The sequence below is a fragment of the Muntiacus reevesi genome, chromosome 3, assembly GCF_963930625.1.
Source record: "Muntiacus reevesi chromosome 3, mMunRee1.1, whole genome shotgun sequence".
Classification (NCBI taxonomy): Eukaryota; Metazoa; Chordata; class Mammalia; order Artiodactyla; family Cervidae; genus Muntiacus; species Muntiacus reevesi.
Genome location: NC_089251.1, coordinates 263493243 through 263514603, shown reverse-complemented (window position 1 = coordinate 263514603; position 21361 = coordinate 263493243). Strand labels below are relative to the sequence as shown.

Genomic DNA, 21361 nt, shown 5'->3' with positions numbered 1-21361 from the left:
GGATGGCATCACTGACTCTACGGACATGAGTTTGAGTAAGCTCAGAAGTTGGTAATCAACAGGGAAGCCTGGCGTGCTGCAATCCATGAGGTCACGTAGAGTTGGAGTGACTGAAATGAACTGAGAAAAGCTTTTGTATACATATATATAAATATGTACAACAAATATATTTTAGAAAACTTACACACTTTTGCCTAACTAAAAAATTACGACATTTTGATTCCACTTGTTTGACTCAGTATGAATAGAATGCTAGATTTCTAATTAAAAAATAGATATGCAACAAATGTTTACTGTATAGCATAGGGAACTATAGTCAATAACTTGTAATAACTTATAATGGAAAAAATTTCAAAAAGAATATATCTGTATTTGTATAACCAAATCACCTTGTGCTGTACCTGAATCATTATAAGTCAACTATACTTTAATAAAAATATATATATATTAAAAAAATCAAGATGCACAGTCTGGAAATAGGGCAGATGATTTGTAATAAGGAAATACTCTTGAAAATATGCTGCCTCAGATGTATATCCATCAATATCTCAGTACTAATGCAGCCAATATCCTCCTCTCTACCCAAACTTACTGCCACATTTCAAGTGAGATTTATCTGTTGTCAACCCAAGAAAATAAATTGCTTTACTATTAAAAACAAACAAACAAACTTGCTCCTTGGAAGGAAAGCTAGGACAAACCTAGACAGCACATTAAAAAGCAAAGACATCACTTCGCCAACAAAGGTCCGTGTAGGCAGAGCTATAGTTTTTCCAGTGGCCATGTACAGATGCGAGAGCTGGATGGTCAAGAAGACTGAGCAGCAAACAACTGGTATGTTCAAACTGCGGTGCGGGAAAAGACTCTTGAGAGTCCCCTGGACCGCAAGGAGATCAAACGAGTCGATCCTAACAGAAATCAACCCTGAATATTCATTGGAAGGACTAATGCTAAAGCTGAAGCTCCAGTACTCTGGCTACCTGATGCAAAGAGCTGACTCACTGGAAAAGATTCTGATGCTGGCAAAGAATGAAGGCAGGAGGAGAAGGGGGCAGTAGGGAATGAAGTGGTTGGAGGGAATCAGTGTCTCGATGGACATGAGTTTGAGTGACTTCCAGGAGACAGTAACAGACAGAGTAGCCTCACATGTTGCAGTGCAGAGGGGTGCAAAGAGTTGAACACAATTTAGAGACTGAACAACAATAACAACGAAAATGAGGGCGGAATGAAGATATTCTCCAACAGGGTGGGGAAGGAGAGAGTTTGCCTACAGCAGGCCTTCATTAAGAAAATTCTAGATAATGCACTTCAGGCCAAAGGACACTAGTTCCAGATGGTAAATGTGAGATATAAAAAAAGGGAAGGGAAGAAATACAAATAAACGAAATAAATTCAAAGCATCAGTCGCTGTAATAAATTTAAATGGACCAAATCTTTCCGTTAAAAGACAAAGAATGTAAGACAGAATTTTTTAAATACCCAACTATCATATTTACAAGAGGTATATAAAAAATATAGATTCAGAAAAACCAAAAGTAAAACGATGGAAAAAAGAAGTAACAAGCAATTACTAACAAAAAGAAAGCACATGTATTAATATCAACACAAAAAAGTTTTAAAAAGCAAAATGCATTATTAAAAATCAATAAGGCCACTACATAATTCAAAGAGAAAGCGACAACTCCACAATCAAAGTAGGTGATTTCAACACACGACTCAGTTACTGATAGGGCAAGCAGACAAAATAATAAAAAATTCCGTCTACAGAAGGTCTGAATAACAGACCTAATAAGCTTGTTAAAACAAACACATAGAGAATACTCTAACAACAAGTGCAGAAGCACATTTAAAACACTGACCACATACTGGGCCATAACAACATCTCAACATATTTTACAGGGCTGGCAACAGGCAAACCATGTTCTCTGATCACAATGTAACTCAGTTAGAAATAATTAGGAAAAAGAACTAAGGAAAAACCTCTCACATTAGGAAATGAAAAAAAAAACACTTCTTAATAGTTTGTGAACAGAAAGTATAAATAAAAAAGAGAAATAATCAGAATTAAAACCTTTGGGAATAATGCTAATTCAATAGATAGTGAGAATTCATGGCCTTAATTGCTTACATTAGAAAAGAACAACTGAACATTAATGAACTCAGGATAAAATGTAAGTTAGAATAATAAACTACACGAAAGCAGATGTAAACGAACACAACATAACTACAAAGTTCAATTAAGCCAAAAGTGCTTCCCAATAAAGAAGGTGGAAAGCTTTTCTGTAAAAGGTCAGCTAGTAATATTTTAGGCTTTACAGGCCAGTCTGTGTTAACAAAAACCCAACCCTACACCGTAGCTCAAAAGCAGCCACAGATAATACATAAACAGAAAGGCATGTCTGTATTCCAAAGAAAGTTTATCTGCAAAATCAGGAAGTGGGCAAAATTTTGCCCACAGGCTTCGGTCTGCAGATCCCTGAAAAGATTAATCTAACTGACAAATCTCTGGCAAGGCTGATCAGGGGAAAAGAGACAAAGGTACAAACAATATTAGGTCTTAAAAACTACAAACTACCCCAATAAGTTTGAACACTTAGATGAAATGGACAGATTCTCAGAAAAATTGTGAATTATCAAAAGTGACTCAAGAAGGGACACTAACTTGATAGCCCTATAATCTACTTTTTTTTTTCATTAACCAACATCATTTTAATTATACATGAGATAGTATTTAAACATTAATGAACTGAAAGAAATATATTTCCATTATTTCTTCAGATTTCATTAAACCCCAAACTTAGCAAAGTCTAATCTACTTTTTAAAATGATTGAAAGGAAATGTCCAGCATTTCTTTCAAGTATGCGATGGTGAAATTGTTCCACTCAAGCTCAGAGTTCAGAATAAAGCATTGTACCTAGCAGTAGTATGTTCAGGTCTATCAGGTTCCCTGAGTTGACAATCTCTGTCTCTCAAAACTAAAACCGTTGGGCTTCTCTGACACCCACAGCCTTGCATTCTTAACATTATAGTGGTAGCTGACCTAAACCTGACACCATGTATCCCATGGGCCTAGGTCCTTGTTTTTGCAATCTTCTTAGCACTCCAGCTTTTACAGCATTTCCACTACATCTACAACTTACCCACTAACTCTACCTTCTCCTCTTTTTCTCCTTCCTGTCTGAGTCCCAGAGCTCTTTGGCTGGAAGCTGCTATCTGCTGACAAACATTCTCTATAATGCCGACCTGTCTGTGCTTCTATCTCTGAATACCACAAGCCCCTACATTCTCCATGGCCTTGCTCTTCTCAACTTTCAGTCTCTCTCTTTATCCACTTACTGCTTTAAGGTTTGATGCACTCTGCTCACCTAGTTTACCACGCACTCTACCAACACATCTGGACAGATGGAACTCTGCCTGCCTGGACCTCTTTGTAATCCTGCTCCTGGGTTTGTCGTTAGCACCTGCCCCACACCAGTTAACGAGTGCCTCAGCCTCTTACATTATTATGCTCATGGTCTGACCCCTATGACCAGGCCATACCGAGCCATGTCCTAAGACCATCACTGATTCTCTAGCTTTAAAGAAAGTGTCTGTAACAATGATTCATTCTACAATTCTTTACAATAAAATGGAATGATTATAAATTTTACAATGTATACTGGGAAACAAATATAAAGTGCATATAAAAATGAGAATTTTATGTACTCGTGAGTTGAAAATTATTTTTCAGGTATAGATAACTTCCTGATGTTCATCTACTTGTGACCTACCTATATGTCTTGAAAGATGAAAAGAATAGTGTCCACAGAGTTTGTAATACTATACACAGGGTCAGAAATACTACTAAAAGTGGATTAAGAATAAGTCATATCTTTCCTTATTTAGAACTTGAGGACAAACTAGTAACCTTCTTTAGTCTTAGGAATTTAGAAAAACTCAAGTCTTTCTCTCATTTTAAACAGTCAAATTAAAAAATGTGAAATTATCACAATACCTAAACGGTACATTTGATAGTAGCTTCTTTAATTCCCTCAGGATTTCATAATTTCTACCAAATTCTTGGATGGTTACTAGTTTGAAGAAAGTGCTCTGATGCATAAACTTCTATCCTAAAATATATTATTGGACCAGATTCACACACTTGACTTACAAATAATAAGTGGTCTAAGTTAAGTTTCAAAAACACAAGCCACATTTTCCAAAGCTCCACCCCCACATCTCCGCCTACTAGCATTCATTTTGATTGTTTCCTTCTTTTGGGAAACCCACAATGGGCTCATTACTTAAATACCACCTGTGCCTATTTATTCAAAGAAGCAAAGAGCCCCTTAGGAAAAGTCAAGTGTGAAATAATTCATTTTGGATTTTTTAAAAGCAGGTTAGAAATTTTTTAAGTGAGATTGATAGGGTTTATTGAAGTCATCTCTTTAACATACTTTTGCTTTAATAAAAGTACAGGTCCTTGACTATGTTTCATCTGCCATGTTTTAAGAACTATATGAAAGCTAGAAGAAAGCATGAACCTAAAACCGCCAATACGTTTCGCCCTTCGTTTCCTATCGCAAGAGCCTTTAGCAGATTCCTCTACACTGGGCCACAGGTAACGAAAGTGTCAAAGTGCAGCTGAATTATAATGCTACTTGTATTTTCTAGATCTATTCACAAGTTCTTGTGAATTTATTATTGTATGGCAACAATACATAACAATTACACAAGGACATGCCCAAAGGAGATCAAATCATAGAATTCCTGTGACTAATTTTGCTAACCAATTCTCTGATATTAAGCATCAGTAGACATTCATACCTATAGTAATTTAAAAATATCAGATGGTGAAACTGCTGAAAAGAAGATTAATATATAAAAATTGGCCAGTGATAGTAATTTAAAAAGGAAACAATTTCATTTACAATTATATCCTTTTTATATCTTATTCATGTATGTATAAAAGCAAAATAAATGTAAATGCTTATAATACAAACATTTAATATACACATGTATAATACACAGTATTTGACCTAACAAGAAATGTTTAAAACTGTGAATAAAGAACTAAAAAATTACAGAAGAATATAGAAGAGCTAAGTAAATGCACATACTATGTTATTGTATGGGAGTTTTCATTATTGTAAATATATCATTTTCCCCCCAAATTAACCTATACCTTTAGGGCATTTCTAATCAAACACCAGCAGAAATTTTGGGGAAATTTGACAAATACACTAAAAACTTCATTTGAGAAGGAGAAATGTGTGAGATTACCTAAAAAAAAAGACGCTGCACAAGAATACTATTGAAGGGGCACTTGCCTTTCCATATATAAAATACAGTATTTTGCTACAGTAACTGTTGTAACTTTATACTGGTGAAGGAACACAGAATCAGATGAATGAAAGGACACAGGACAAAATCAATGACCATTACTATACAGAATTAAATTTCCACATGGCATCCAGTCTAAAAGGCCAAAGGACATATGACCATCTGGAAAAATATTTACAATCTAAGACAAAAAGTTAATATATTTACAACATAACAAGTTTTTACTAATATTTTAAAGGTAAGACAACTCCAACAATAAAACAAAGGATATGAACATAAAATTGGATGTCTATTAACCATATGAAAAGATGCTCTTCCTCAATAATGAAAGTTACATTGAGCAATGGAAATTTTTCTTAGACTGACGAAAATTAAAAATGACAAATGCAGTATTAGCAAGAGTGTGGAAAAATGGACATTTGCATATGATAATGATAAAGAAAATATAAATTGTTCCAGTTTTTTTAGATGGCAATTAAGCACTATCTACTATAATATTAAATCTACATATTCTTTGGGCCCATAATTTTACATGTTGGAATCTATTCTATAGGAAAAGATGTATAAATCTGTAAAGGTATATGTGTATAATGTTTTAATATAAAAAATTTTAAACTATATATATATAAAATATTTATATTTATATAAATATTTTCTATAATTACATATATATAATATATATAATTATATATATAATATATATATTTAAAATATATAACATTTTTAAAAAATGAAAACTTAAGTGACATCAAAAATGAATGGCTAAGATAACAGCACATACATACTGTGAAATATAATGTAATCCATAAATGAATACAGTAGCTCTATATGTAACTGCTTGAAAATATAATAGTATACTGTACTTTGAGTATATTATTAAGTTTAAAAAAAAAGAATTTGGAGAAGAGTGTGCAAAATATGACCCCACATTTGTATATGTAAAGGAAAGTAGCTGGATGTTTACAGATTCAATTACTTCACATCCTTCTTTAGGTACTGTGTACTTTTTCAATGAATATATACTATTTTTTTGTTCAAGTACAAGTCTGTGGGGAATGATCTTATGTTTCTAAGTAATGAAATACTGCATTCAACTGAAAATTTTTTTCAAGCAGAATTTCTCTCTTTCTTCTAATGGATAAATGGATATAAATTTTAGCTATGAAACAGCTTTTGTTTAAAAAAGGTAACTTTTAAATGCACTTATTTTTCAAGTATTTATTGAGTACATTTGATTCAGAGGATATAAAAATGAATGAGATACAATTTCTACCTTGAAGAATCCCAAAGTATACTGTGAGGGACAGACCAATATATTAAAAAGTACAATAAAGTGTTGAAGTTACTGTGATAGAAGTATGCATAGGGGTAAAAATGGAAAGGAAAGGTCATTCTACTTAGGGGAAAACACACTATAAAAGACTTAAGCTCATGCTTGAGTCTTAAAGATGATGTACTGGCCAGACAGACAAGAAAAAGGGAGCAAATGTGAAAGAAATATACATACATCTATTCTTCTACTTAAGCAAAATATTTCTAGATAGACTGCTACAAAAATAAAATGAGGATTTTTAATGTCAAATGTTACAACAAAACAATATTCAAAGCTACAATAATTCTTCTAACATTCATCTAATATAATTTTGTTTTCTATGCTATGTGAAAATCACTTTAAGTTCTGGTTATTTTTTTACAACTTTTTTTCTAAAAAGTCTACAAAAATGATATTTAAGTTAGATTTAAAATTTTATTTTAATTCTTAATTAAGACAAACTGCCTTGTAAATGCAGACTTTATGCTTTCACTACTTAAACTGATAGTATTCTAAGAGTCACTCTACACTACAATTTTAAAGTTAAACATGTTTGAATTCAACACAGAAATACCTTAACACCATAAATACAGTCAATTTTCACTAAAGAGTTACCTTTTGCTGAACCTAAATGTCTTTAATCCAGGGAGTGTATCATCTCTGCTGTAAGCTATTATCAAGTTAATCTCTTTAAGAGACAGCACACCACATACACACAAAGGAAAATATGGGCTTTTTTACCTCATGAAGTGTGAGGTGTTTCCCATCCTTCCTCTTCGAATCAAATCTGCCATATATTGCACTGTATTTTCGAATTTCCTCTTCTTTGTGTGGATCGTCATCACTCATCTCAAAGATGTGACCAATCATCTTGGCCAACTTCTTGTTGGTTTTCAGCAGCTCTTTAACTTCGTTCAAGTCACTCTTTGGCAGCGTGGGGGCCATCCGCTCCACACACTCGGCTACAGAGAGGGCGGCAGCAGCATCCAGCACCTCGCTACTTTCTTTTGGGGACGCCGGGGAGCCAAGGTCAGCTGGGGAGAGGCTGTGCTCGCTCTCGGAGGCGTGGTGGCCCTGCCAGAGTCGGGAGTCACTGAGACTCTGCAGCGCTAGGCTGCCTACCACGTCTGACTTGCCCTGTCCCAAGCTCTGCACGCATGTGGTGGCAGCACACTTGGGGATTTTTAAATGAGGTTCTCGGGAACTGCTGTTTCTTTCATAGCTGCTGCAGGATATTCCCAGCCATGTCGGTGAGCCCTCTGGTAACTTATAGATGGGTATGCTACTGACAGGCAGAGACGTCAGGGGCTGATTGAAAAGGCCGGGGTTTGTAACCCAGTCTCTCAAAGCCTTCTGCAGCCTTCTAACATGAAGGGGCTTGCTAGCCATGCCCACGAGTGCCATGATCTCCAAGAACTCCTCTTCTCCAGCTTCACAGAGTTGCTGGACATCATCACCGCCTTGTTGGATAAAGGCATCGAAATAAGAAAGCAGGTTGGCTTTTTGTAATATTCTATACAGCTGCAACTCCCCCAGGGTCCTGGGTAAAGCTGCAGCCATCACTGTGGATGGGCTTAACCTGCAAAAAGAAGAGAGGAAACGCTCATCACACTTGCTAAAAAACTTCTTAAGCCTCTTTGTCGGACACTACAGGGTTTAAGATTGCAGTATGGGAAGAATAAAAAACAAGGAGCATTTGCACAGCAACTGACTGTTAAGGAAGCATTCTCTCTATGCTATGTTTGTGTATGTGTGTATGTGCGTGCACTCAGTCATGTCTGACTCTTGGCGACCCATGGACTGTAGCTGCCAGGCTCCTCTGTCCATGGGATTTTCCAGGCAAGAATATTGGAGTGGTTTGCCACTGACCAGGGATCGAACCTCAGTCTTTTGTCTCTCCTGCATTAGCAGGGGGATTCTTTACCACTGATGCCATCTGGGAAGCCTCTGTACCTGTAAGTTATCTTACTCTCCTAACAATCATAATGATCAATAGTCAGTAATAGTTTCCGTTGTAAAGGAAAAAAATATGAAGGCTCAAAGATCAGTAATTTGCCTGAGATCTCATAGGTAGCTAAACAGGTCTAGCGACTTAAGCCAAACACGGCTCACCGGGCTCTGTATCCTGTATTTTTGAGTATGCAATTTGCTACTTCCATGGTGTGCACACAGAGGTAGAGTGAAGGATAACAAATTCTGAAGGAGGTAAGAGGTGAACTCTGCTACTATGCACCGAACACTTGTGTCAGACCATGTGATAAACAGGCATTTAACATTGCATCTCATCCTCACAACACCCTGTGAGATGGGTATAGTTAGTTCTTATTTTATAAAGAAAAAGTAGCAAGATTAGCCTGGCAGGCAGAAGATGAGAAATTTCAGTATGAACTTGAATTGATAAGATACAAGGTGGTATATTTAAGAATGGAGAAAAAAGAGGCAGGAAAAATTCAGACAAATAAATGGCAAGACTTGGAGATCACAGGTGTAAGCGATGAAGAGAGAGGAAACAGTTACCATTTTTTTAAGAAATACTTTTTGTGATTCCAGAAGCAGACTAATAGGTGACTATGGGCTTACCTATGCGAGAGTCTAGAACTGCAACAGGCATCAGGGATACAGAAAATTAGGGATGTTGGAATTCCCTTTCAAACACATGGCACTTAAGAGTGTAGCACAAGACATAATGCTGAAGCAGAGCTGTCCTGTTTGCAAAATAACAGCATGGAAACTCAGTTTGTCTCAGGGTTCAGGAGAGAGGATGAAGCCAGCGGGTGTGGAGGAGCCCAAGACAGAGCCAAGAAGTTATACTCCTAGAGCCCAAGGAAGGCAGAGAAGTCTCCCTTTAAAGAGACAGAACAATACCCAGCAAAGCACTTCTTGACCTCTTAGCAGTTTTATTTAAAAGTCATTCACAGTTGCCTGGAGACCTCCCACATATATAGAGGAGCTGGCCAAGTACTTCCAGTTAAGACAAACAAACTTGTAATCAATGCACCTTTAGGATTAAAAGGCTCCTACAGCCCTCTATAGCAAAAATTACAGAAAGCCAAAAGAATACATACATTGGAAGAAAATGCAAGTACACTCTCAACTCAAGAAAGTCAGGAGCAATTGTTAACTGGGAGATTCGGCAAGCTGAGGAATATTGGGAACAGCCCTGAAGGCCAGATCAACAAATTTGGGACTTCTGCTTTACATCATTGGGCAGACTGCTATACCAAATTCTAGTCTGTCATCCCATCCAAGGAGAATGCATTTCCCTACCACCTTAAGGACTGACTCCCAGGAAACCCCAACTCCTGGAACCCCTGTGTCATCCACAATCTGCTCTCATCAACTACTGACCTCCTCAAATTTTATGGCTCTTTTTAAGTCATGACCTGATGACTTCCCAAGATATATATTTTTAAAAAAATTCAATTTGGGACCACTAAACTTCTGCTGACAGCCAGGAAATCACTAGGGACGCCTTTGAAAAATATAATTTCCTAGGGTTGCATCTCAGAAGACTCTTGTGATTTGGCAAAACTGGCCAACTACACTGGAAGATCCCTAGTGTACCCCCTGGGCACCACAAACTCTTACAGCTTCTGAGACCACCTTTGTGTTCATGCCATGTTAGTTCTCTGGATAGAAACATTTCTGCACCTTCTGAATCACTCATAAGAGGATGTGTTCTATCCTCCCACTCACAGGGAGACCTCTGAGGGAGAGAATCGATCATCCAGCTGGACACTAACCCACAAAAACAAGCTCTGGGGAGTTACAGACACAAGTTCAAGTCTATACTGAACAACACTATACCAAATAGAAGGGTTTCTAGAAAGCGTATGAGATAGAGGGAAGGAAACCCATTTTCCCTTCACACACTTAATGCAGTAATTCCACAGGCTTTCAACTCCAGAGTATACACATACATAAACACATATGTATACGCATACACACGCGAAAGCTTTTTTATAAGAGGGCTGTAACCTTGCAAGATTCATCGCGTCATCAATGACCTCACCATCTATACTCCCCCAAATTATGGAGTAAGCTAAAAATTACCTGAGAAAATCTAGAACAGAGTTCTTGAATCTTCTTATGAGCAATAACAAAGAATACATCATGGACAAATATAAAAGAGAAATTTAAGAAAAAGAGAATTCAAAACTCACACTTAGGTTTTATTCTCCTGAGATAGTCAATGGTTTTAGAAAATCTTAATTTTCAATTTTTATCCTTTCTCATCTTTACCCAGAAAAAAAAAAAAGGACACCCCCTAGTTTCCTAAGAGAAAGCTCTTATGTTCCAGTAAGAAAGTAGTTACCATTATAACATCTCCACCAGTAGACCAAGTGTACGTTTCCGAAGTCAGGATACCAGATGAAAGATAAATAAGTGAACTATTTAGAGTCCCAGGAGACTTGCTAAAGGCCCACACTTACTGCTGGGAAAGGACTTTTCTTCCTAAGCTTTCTGCTTTAAGAGCACGTTTCAGTTTCTCATAAAGCCCGTTGCGATCATTTAAACACCCACCACTTCATACATTAACTTAATTTGATTTAAAAGAAAATTTTTATAAGACAAGATTTTCTGTTTTTACAAACTCTGTGTCTATTCACGCTTCAACATGAAGGTCAAATAAATCAAAAGAAAGCTGCATCTCTCTAATCGGAAGTGAACACAAAAGGATTCTAATACAATGCAACATAACATAGGCAGCTAACAGCACAGTAAGTCTACTCAGCTGAAAACTCCAGTTACCTGGCCTGTGCAAGAGATGCTGGAACAACCATGCTGAGTCTGACCTTTTTATGAATTCCACAATTAAGAGAAATCAGTTATCCATTTTTACTGCATTCAAAAACTAAACCAAGGGCCTGCTGCCTATATACAGCAAACCTCCACTTGCACCAGCTTAAATGTTCTTCAGTCCAGTTAGTACCAAAGGAAGAGGAATAAAACAGTGATTCATTTAAGGCCATTTGTTGTTGTTTGCTAATTCAATGATCTATTTTAAATGGTAATAATTTGTTCCAGAATCTTTTAAAGACAAACTCACTTTGGCTCCTTCTGGGGTAGGATCAGTCATTCTGCCAAGATTTAAACTATGCTAAGTGAAGTAAGGAGCTGGTTTGGGTCCAAAAGCTTTACTGGTCAACTCCTGCTTTTGTCCTTGAACCACAACACAGAACTTAGTATAAATATGGGAAACAAAATTTCTCTTTCTCCAAGCTGGGTTGTGGGGATTTAGGGTAAGACAGAGATCTTTAATGGTCACAAGGGAAAAGAAGAACCATTCCTTCAAACCTGCCTCAGTCTAGTCCAAGAAGCTTCAGCCTGCCTTCTGTCCCAACTCTTCCATCAAAGCTCCCAAGTAAATACTGAGTGATCACCAGTTTTTCTCTTTAACCTCTCTGCAGTTTGACATCACTCCTTGAAATGCTCTTCACCTGACTTTTTACTATGTTATGCTGCCTTCTGTTACTCAGAATTCTAACTGCAGGAATTCTCCAAATTTTTATATTATATCCCATTTCTACTATCTTTCCATATTCTCCCCTGATGATGTCCTAGGCTTCAATATTCCCTATAGCAGACTGACCTCCAAACCGCTATCTGTAGCTTGGACCAGTGGTTTATGGAGTCACTGCCAAGTGCTGACTCATACATATACATCTACTTTGCAAAGTAAAAAAAAAAAAAAGAACTTTGTGATTTAATCTCATTTAATAGTGTGATCAAATTCAAGTTGTCATTATAAGTCTTCTCTATTGATAAAACACTAAAAGCAAAATAAATGAGTACTTGCTAGTTTTTAATTTAGAAAGTGATCTTCAAACCTGAAAAATGTGAGAACCCAAATTGTTTTTCTGATAATTCAGCATTTCACATGGAGACTGTCAAACTTCTCAAATCTGGTAAGCCCCAAAGCAAGTATGTGCTATCATCTTCCTCCCTTCTTCCAGATTCCCAAATCTCTTCCCAACTCTCATTCCTTTTAGTTGTACCACTACTCTTCCAGTTTTCTGGATTAATAAAAGTAGGGGTTTTTTTTTTTTTTTTAACTTTATTGTGATACAGTTAATGTACAGTATTATACAAAAGATTCATATGTACGAATTATAATGATTCACAATTTTTTAAAAATGATTCACAACTTTTAAAGGTTGTATTTCTTTTCTGGGCTTTCCTGGTGGCTCAGCTAATGAAGAATCCGCCTGCAGTGCGGGAGACCTGGGTTTGATCCCAGGGTTGGGAACATCTCTGGAGGAGGGCATGGCGACCCACTCCAGTATTCCTGCCTGGACAATCCCATGGACAGAGGAGCTTGGCGGGCTACAGTCCATGGGGTGGCAAAGAGTCAGACACGGCCAAGCACAGCACAGCATTTCTTTTATAGTCATTATAAAATACTGGCTCTACTTTCTGTGCTGTACAATATATCCTTGTAGCTTATTTATTTTATACATAGCAGTTTGTACCTCCTAACCCCTTTTTCTCCTATCTTGCCTGTCCGTTTTTCCCTTTTCCAGGTGGTAACCACTAGTCTGTTCTATATTTGTGAGTCTATTTCTTTTTTGTTATATTCACTAGTTTTATTTTTAAAATTCCACATGTGAGTGATGTTATATAGTATTTGTCATCATCTGCCTGAATACCATCCAATTCTATCCATGTTGCTGCAAATGGCAGAATTTCTTTTTTATGGCTGAGTAACATTCCATTGTGTGTGTGTGTGTGTGTGTATATATCTTCTTTATCCACTCATGCTTTTGTTTTCCTCTTCCTTCCTCAAATCTACATGTCCTTAGGCCACATCACCAACCTTTTTCTCTGCCTCAAAAGCACCTAATTCTAATTTTCCCCTTGCTTCTTGCCCCAACTTTGAAAACAGCCTCCTCACCTTCAATATATGCCATACTGCAATGTCGACTTCATCATCCTAAAGTACAGATGTGGCTCTTCACTCGCTTATGCAAATTTCCCCACTGGACGGAGGAAAAAATCCAAACAACTCATACAGGTATCCTAGACCTATCCATCTTCCTCTGTAGCCCTTAACCTTCCCCTGATGCTTGTGCCAAACACTGGACTTTGCTCCAGTGGTTCTTCATAGTTAAGAACCAGGAGACAGAGAAGTAACACACACTTAAACAGTATGCTAAATGCTACGCTAAGTATTAAACATAAGGAGCCATGAAACAGAGAAGCAAACTTACACGGCTCTGTGGAACAGATTACCGCAGGCTTTAAGCTCCCTGACGGCAGAATCAGCTCATGGTTTAGCAGTAAAGAACCCGCCTGCCAATCAATGCAGGAGAGGTGGGTTGGTCCTTGGGTCAGGAAGATCCCCTGCAGGAGGGCATGACAACCCACTGCAGTATTCTTGCCTGGAGAATCGTATGGACAGAGGACCCTGGAGGGCTACCGTCCATAGGGTTGCAAAAGTCTGACACGAATGAAGTAACTTAGCATGCAAGATGTAGGGACTTGAGTCGGATTCAGCTTTTATCCCTCTCTAAGTATTTAAAGAGGAATAACATCTCTGTTAAAAGCCTCTGTTGAATGAAACCCAACATTTGAGTCAGAATCTGATTAGCAGCCTCCTTTTATATATCAGGGCTTCCCTGGTAGCTCATCTGGTAAAGAATCTGCCTGCAAAGCAGGAGACCCTGGTTCGATTCCTGGGTCTGGAAGATTCTCTGGAGAAGGGATAGGCTACCCACTCTACTATTCCTGGGCCTCCCGTGTGGCTCAGCTGGTAAAGAATTCGCCTATAATGTGAGAGAGCTGGGTTCGACCCTGGGTTGGGAATATACCCTGGAGAAGGGAAAGGCTACCCACTCCAGTATTCTGGCCTGGACAATTCCATGGACTGTATAGTCCATGGGGTCACAAAGAGTTGGACACGACTGAGGGACTTTCACTTTGTATTCCAAAAGGGATTCCCTCTGTGTTAACTGCTGTCCAATCTAACAAGAGCCCATCCTGCGACTTTATCTCCCACCTTTCTCATTCCCTCATCCTCACTACTTCCCTTTTAATTATATGGTGGATTCCTGTAAGATGACCGAACGAGCTCCCTTTACCAGAATATATCATTATCAGCCTAGCCCCAAAAGCAGCATTTTAGGAAGTCAGTTTCAATCATGAGAAATCCTAGGTCTTTTCCCTCTTGATTTCTATTAATTAAAATGTCATCTCCAGATAACAAATATCAATCTTATTAATGATCATTAGATTCAAATGGATCCACAAACACTACTCTTGAATCCTCCTCTTCATGATGCAGGAAATAAAAACATGCATACACACACTTCTACGAAGTCTATGGCATTCCAAAGAAGAGACTCTTCCAGGAGTGGGTAGAAACCAAGGACAAAAATCTAGTAAAATCTGACTTATACAGAGAGGACTATCAATTCCTGCCTCCCAACACAGCCTGAAAGTTTTACTGTGAAATTATCTAAGTTAACACCAATCTCTTCCAGACTTCTAAAAAAGAAAATGTGAAAATACTTGGGAAGAGCTAGCTCATGAGTCATTTACAGAGTAAGGTGAATTAGTTCCACCGGACTGTTTTCCTCTAACACCTAGATGAGATCAGGTACACACCAAGGGAAAGAAAGGTAGAGACAGGAAATGGCAAGAAAGGAAACAGGAAATCTGAAGGGGTGGCTACATTTAAAACCTCTGAGGTATGGCCAGGTTTGGGAGAATGTAGCCTGAAGATATGGGTTTCTCTGGTTGCTCAGATGGTAAAGAATCTGCCTGCGATGCAGGAGGCGCAGGTTTGATTTCTGGATGATCCCCTGCAGAAGCGCATGGCTACCCACTCCAGTATTCTTGCCTGAAGAATTCCATGGACAGAGGAACCTGGAGAGCTGCAGTCGCAGGGTCGGACGTGACTGAGTGACTAGGCACACACAGCCTGAGGTATGGGAGCCTGGGAGAGGGTGCAGTGGGTACTTTGCAGGCTGAGACTGAAAAGGCTGATGACAAGCCAGAATCTGGACGACCCTTAAGCCTAGGAGTGAATTATTCTCATTTATTTTTTCCTAGTCCCAGAGCTCAACCTAAAATAATCAAGTGTGGCTTAGTTACATCATGGGTTATTTAAGATTGCAAGGTGGTCCAGGTACTAACTCCTATGAATGTGTTTCAAGTATCAAATGATTTAACCAGGTATATTTATTATTAAGCATTCAGGAATGTATCTTAAGGCAAGATATTTTTGAGACACCAACATAATACTGTAAAGCAATTATCCTCCAGTTAAAAGTAAATATTTTTTTAAAAAGCTGAAACAAAAAAAGATATCTTTGGATCTTATTACTGTAATATCTATGAAGTAAACATATATCTTCTAACACATTAACAATAATTTAGCAAACTTAAAATGTTCTCGCCTGATTTTTTTTCTGAATTCTGAATGAAGCTGGAAAAAATTTCTTATAAACCTCTTAAAATTTTAATTATTCAAGGTGTAAGCTTATATTTATCAGTATTAGGAAAATCAGACTTATTTTTTGCAATTAAACAATAAGTATGCATTAACTGTGATAACAACAGGTAAACACTAGTATTTCATATAATATGACTGGAAATTCTTCAGTCAACTAACAGTCAAATTAGTCACCAAAATTAAGTGCCATCTGAGCATGTGGTGTGCACACAGTACATATAAAATTTTATTTCAGAAATTCCTCTTTAAAAATTATTAAATTAACATACAGTATAAATTAAGATACAACTCTAAATACAATGTATTGATAAATGACAAACTATTTGAAAGCTTAATGGTATATTTTAGCTGTGAGAATTCTGACAAGGATTACTATTTTTTCCCCAACATCAACTTCCCACTTGTTTCATTGTTAAGTTTAAAAGAGTATATTCTACTATTGTACTAGTTATTGAAAATGTCAGATCAAAAAGTAAATTTGCATTTAATATAACAACTGTACTATTCTTCATTCTACTAAAAGGAATGAACGAAACAGTTAAAATAGCAAAGGGGCTAGGAATCTTATATTATCCTTAAGTGGGCATTATGTATTCCTTATTACTTTTAATAAACTTTATGAAATATGCATACATAGACGATTATACTAAGGAAGATCTTAACCTGCTTAAAAAGTATTATAAAATGGTCATTTCCGTGGAAGTAATATAAAATGTATCATACTTCTGTGGTATCCAGAATACGGCTTCACATTTAAGGGTAAATTTTACAAAGCTTTTATTCCCAATAATGTACATGCATAGCATCAACAAAAACAATTAGACTTATAATGGATCAGATGAAGCCCAAGTATTAGGACAGAGTTTAGGACACAAAAACCTGATATACTTCTGTTTCCATGCAACCATTTTTTACTTTAAATATTTAAAGTTCCTGCAATAAATTCTTCAAAGGTCTCCACCACTTTGTCATATATTATGATTTTTTCTTTCAAAACAGTCATGGTACAAATCCCCAAAATCTTTAATAATAAGCCAATATGCTCTTAAAATGTGATCAAAAGAAGATACCTAAAGCTTTAACTGATCTCCAAATAACGAGAATTGGAAATATATTAATTTTCTACAGGGCAATGGATGTTACTAGTCAACAAAGAAGGAAAATTTTTCATTAATTTAACCAAGATTATTCAATTTTGTTAATTCTCAAACAAGGCAAGATATATTCACTGGATATAGCAAATTACTTATTAGCTATATAAGCTCACTAAATTTCCTTGTATCGGCTACAGTATTCCTAAGGATTTCTGTCATGTTTGCTACATCCATAATTAGCAGGAAGAGTGAAATAAAAATCTACAATGCCTCAATGTTTTTATTATTATTATTATCACTGATTTACTCACACATAATAGGAAATCACCAGAGCCAAGGAAAACAAAATTTTCCTAATACCAGGCTGGCATATTAACTTTTATGCAAGCTGCTAAAAATAATAAAATTAAAAGGAGAAACCTTCCAATGGTTCTTTTGTATTTTCTTTCATGACCTGATTTCCCAATACCTAATACCCAAACAGAAATAAAGTAGGTTGACCTTGCAGATATATATAAACTCTCAAGAGAATCCTGCTGCTCACTCAGTCGTGTCCAACTCTTTGTGACCCCATGGACTGCAGCCACCAGGCTTCTCCGTCCGTGGGATTATCGAGGCAAGAATACTGGAGTGGGTTGCCATTTCCTTCTCCAAAAAGAATCCTAACATGCACAATAATACCTACAAGGAGAATATAATTTTTAAAACTTAACGAAAAGACAGTATTTAATGTTTCAAGTACTGTAAAGTGGAGGAAAAAGGCTACCCCTGAATCTAAGAGACACTTTTACTGGCTCTTAGGCTAGACTAGAAGAAGCTTTTTAAGGTCTTCTGGAAAACATCAGCTCCCATCCAAAATAGAGAAAGTAAATCCTATGCATCTTTTCTCCCACTATTCCTTCTTAAAACCCACACATAAATTCCGACATGTCATAATCTGGTATGGTTTACAGGGAAATTTTTCAAAAAAGTGAAAATCTAAGAAAGTATTTCATTGTGTGCACACTTCTCTAACAAAACAGCCTAGCATTTCCTACGTGACTAATCTTTTTAAAATTCTGTTTCACTGTTCCTATGCTATCTAATATTATCTATTAAAACTGCCAAAATATTTTAAAACAAGATCTGAGTATCTCCCTCTCAGCTCTGATCTTTGCACTCCTTAAGTTTGCAGACATGTCACTGGCAAACCAACTGGCAGTGACAGGTTACTCCAAATCAACTCTGAAGGAAATTTTAAATTGACAGCTACCCTCAAACCTTCCCTGCCTCCCGAATCTCTCTGAGTGAGGAATTAAGTATATGCAAGTCAAGGATTCCTCCAGATCACCTGCTGCAAAACTTGGTCTGCAGAACCTATAAATGCATATTTCAATTCAATTATCCTTTCGCCCAAGATCTTACAAAATTTAGGCTCACTCGAAGTGTTCTTTCACATCTTGAGCCTTGTAAACCGCGAAGTTGCAGTCCCAAAGCATTTGACTGCACTCGCACCGTTTCTCCATAAATAAGGTCAGAGACTTCTGCATCCAAGGCTTGTATGTCCCACATGTGTTGGCAAATTCCACACTCGGCCTTAGCGAGCAAAAATGAGTCTCTCGCTTCCAGCTCACCTCGGTGCCAAGTTTCTGTAAGCCACTTTCAAGCAAAACTCTCCTTCCGCCTTTAAAATGAAAACGACTACATTCCGTAGGAGAGGACACTCAGGACGAAAATTAAGACTCTAAAGTAAACAAACCAACAAAAAGACTCTGCCTCTGCGGAAAGACGCTGCAAAACTCCGGGGCCGGCGCGCGCTCCCACCGCGCACAACCCACAAGCGCTCCGCGCCGCGCGCGACGGCCAAAGCCGGGTGGGAAGAGTGGATGCCGCACCCCCGGCTTTCTGGGAGCGGAACGCACAGGTCGGCCCCGCGGCCCGGCTCGCCCTCTGCTCGCTGCCCCTGCGCACCGATTCTCTCCGGGAATCGTCCACGAGAGCCCGAGGCCGCCCTCTCCTTCCGGCGGCGGCCGCGCGGGGCCCGCTGCCCTGGACGCCCGCCCCCCAAGTGCCGGCGCAGCCCGGTGACTCCGCCGCCCCAAGTTCGCCCGAGCACCGAGGCATCTGGCACTTGGCGGACAGCTAGTCGGTACGTACGCGGCCAGCTGCTGCAGCGGTCTTGGCGCGCTCTCCCCAGAGGACGCCTCAGCCCCAACTCCGAAGTGACGGCCCCGGGCTCGGTCTCCTCAGTCGGCTGCGGCGGCCGGGACGCCCCCGCTCCCATCGAGGGGGGGAAGGGAAGGTGGTGGGCGCGTTCTCCCTACTCCCCCCTCCAGCTCGGGCCCGCGGCTCCTTCCCGCCCGCGAGCCCCGACGGCACTCGCTCGGCCGCGGCGGCGGCGGCGGCGGCGGCTCCTCCCGGCTCGGGCGCGCGGGCGGCTGGGGCGGCGACGCCTCCCCCGCCGCGCCCTCCCCCCACTCCCCGCCCCGCCCCTCGCGCGCTCCCCTCCCCTCCCCCGCCCGCCTCCGCCGCCTCCGCCCCCCGCGCGCTGTCACACGGGGAGATTCCGCTCTTGCTACATGCGCCGCTCCGGCTCCCGCCCACGCGCGGCCGAGTGACGCAGATCCCGGCGTGGGCCGCCGCGGGGCGGGGGCGGGGGCGGCGGCCGCCGGGGCCCGGGCTCGGCCTCTTCCCGCCGCCCCCGCCCCGCGGAACCCGGAGGGCGGCCCATTCACGCGGCAGCTGGGAGGAACCAAACGGGCGCCTGGGAGGGGGCGGCTCCCGCGAGCGCAGCGCGGGGCGAGGGGCGGGAAGGAAGAAAACGGGGGTGGCGGGCAGGAGAGAGGGGAGGCCGCCTCGGGCCTGCTTGCCAGCTGCCGAGTGAACTGGGAAGGTTTGCAATTAAAAAAAAAAAAAGGTTTAATGTGTGAGGTTCCCAATATAGTATTTCAAAGAGCACGCCCCGCCAAATCCAGCATCCCCCGGGAGGCTGACGTTGAAAGAAATAGCACGCTCGGCCCACTAATCTGGGCGCCTGGCTCGCCCGGCCCCCGCCGGCCCGAGGCAGGGGGCCAGGTGCCGCCCGCAGCCCCCACCCCCGGTCGGCCGGCCCCTGGGTCCTGCTGGAAGTTGGCCGCGGCCGCGAAGCCGGGGGCGAGGGGGGAGGGCTGGCAGGTGCGCGGGCCTGGAAGAGAAACTGGCAGTTGTTGTGAATCTCTGCTTCGCCCATCTTGCCCCCTCCCCACCACCGCCCTGGCATAGGAAGGTGGGAGGGAATGGGAACCCACGAAGCCGAAGTGCGACTTTGACAACTGTCTGACTTGCTGGGTAGCTTCAGTCCAACCTTGTCAACGCTCCCGAAAACCTGCCTATTATTTTACTGGTTAATATTTTCTATTTCTATGTTGTAAAAATCCGACGGCGCTAGAACAGCCCTGAGAAATCTTAAAATTGAGCTCCCAGGGCACGCTGTAGGATTTTTGAATTTGGTTTGCGTGAACTTTTTATAACCAAAGGAAGGTATTAAAACACCTCCAAAAATATACTTAAACTATTGCCAAAAAATTCGGAAATTTGTTTTAGAATCTATTTTTCCTTTCTTTGCAGAAATGGGACAAGGAAAGAATTCCTCGAATTTTAGGATTGTGTTCTTGAAGGCTGGAAAGCATTTAGTAGATATAGAACGACTGCAAATACAGGTAAAATTCCGTTTTAATGTTCATATACAAACTCGGTTTTATAGGAGGCCATTCCCACATCCTGGCTGGCCTCCCAGAGTGTGCCTACTTTGCTGATGGCTATACAAGGCATTCTTTGAGATGGGAAATTCTTCATACCACATCTTTATGTTGCAGCAATGGATGGGCTGATAACATTGAAAGAAAAAGACCTTATTAAAGTACTGAACCTTTTTCTTTTTGCAAAAGCATGTTATAGGAATGAGTAATGATACAATGGAATATATATAATTAAATCTCCTTTATTAGTGGAAGGTTCTGTCTGGAATAGTTGTGTTAGTGTATCATAGGAATAGGCATGCTTCCTTAAATTTTTCTTCAACTGAAGAATCACTACTGGAAGTGTGTCTTAGCCTCATTGTCTCAGATTTGCAGTTTTGGACCCTGTTCCAAAGAGAAAGTTAACTTGGATTGTAATAAAAACAACTTCATGGAAAGATACAGGTGAAGATATAGGTT

The 21361-nt window shown here is 39.8% G+C and overlaps 1 protein-coding gene across 3 annotated transcripts in view; it reads right to left on the bottom strand.

Moving 5' to 3' along the window:
- The window catches only part of NAB1 (NGFI-A binding protein 1), a 48604-nt gene extending 28996 nt beyond the window's left edge, over window positions 1-19608 (bottom strand). For 2 of the 3 annotated variants that reach the window (XM_065931944.1, XM_065931943.1), the window contains exon 1: window positions 7377-8214. In XM_065931944.1, the coding sequence (XP_065788016.1) occupies window positions 7377-8195 (819 nt within the window). In that variant the 5' untranslated portion in view covers window positions 8196-8214. Of the gene's footprint in view, window positions 1-7376; window positions 8215-19322 lie in introns of those variants that run through there. The other variant, XM_065931945.1, reaches the window with a different exon arrangement.
- Between the last annotated feature and the right edge of the window lie 1753 nt (window positions 19609-21361).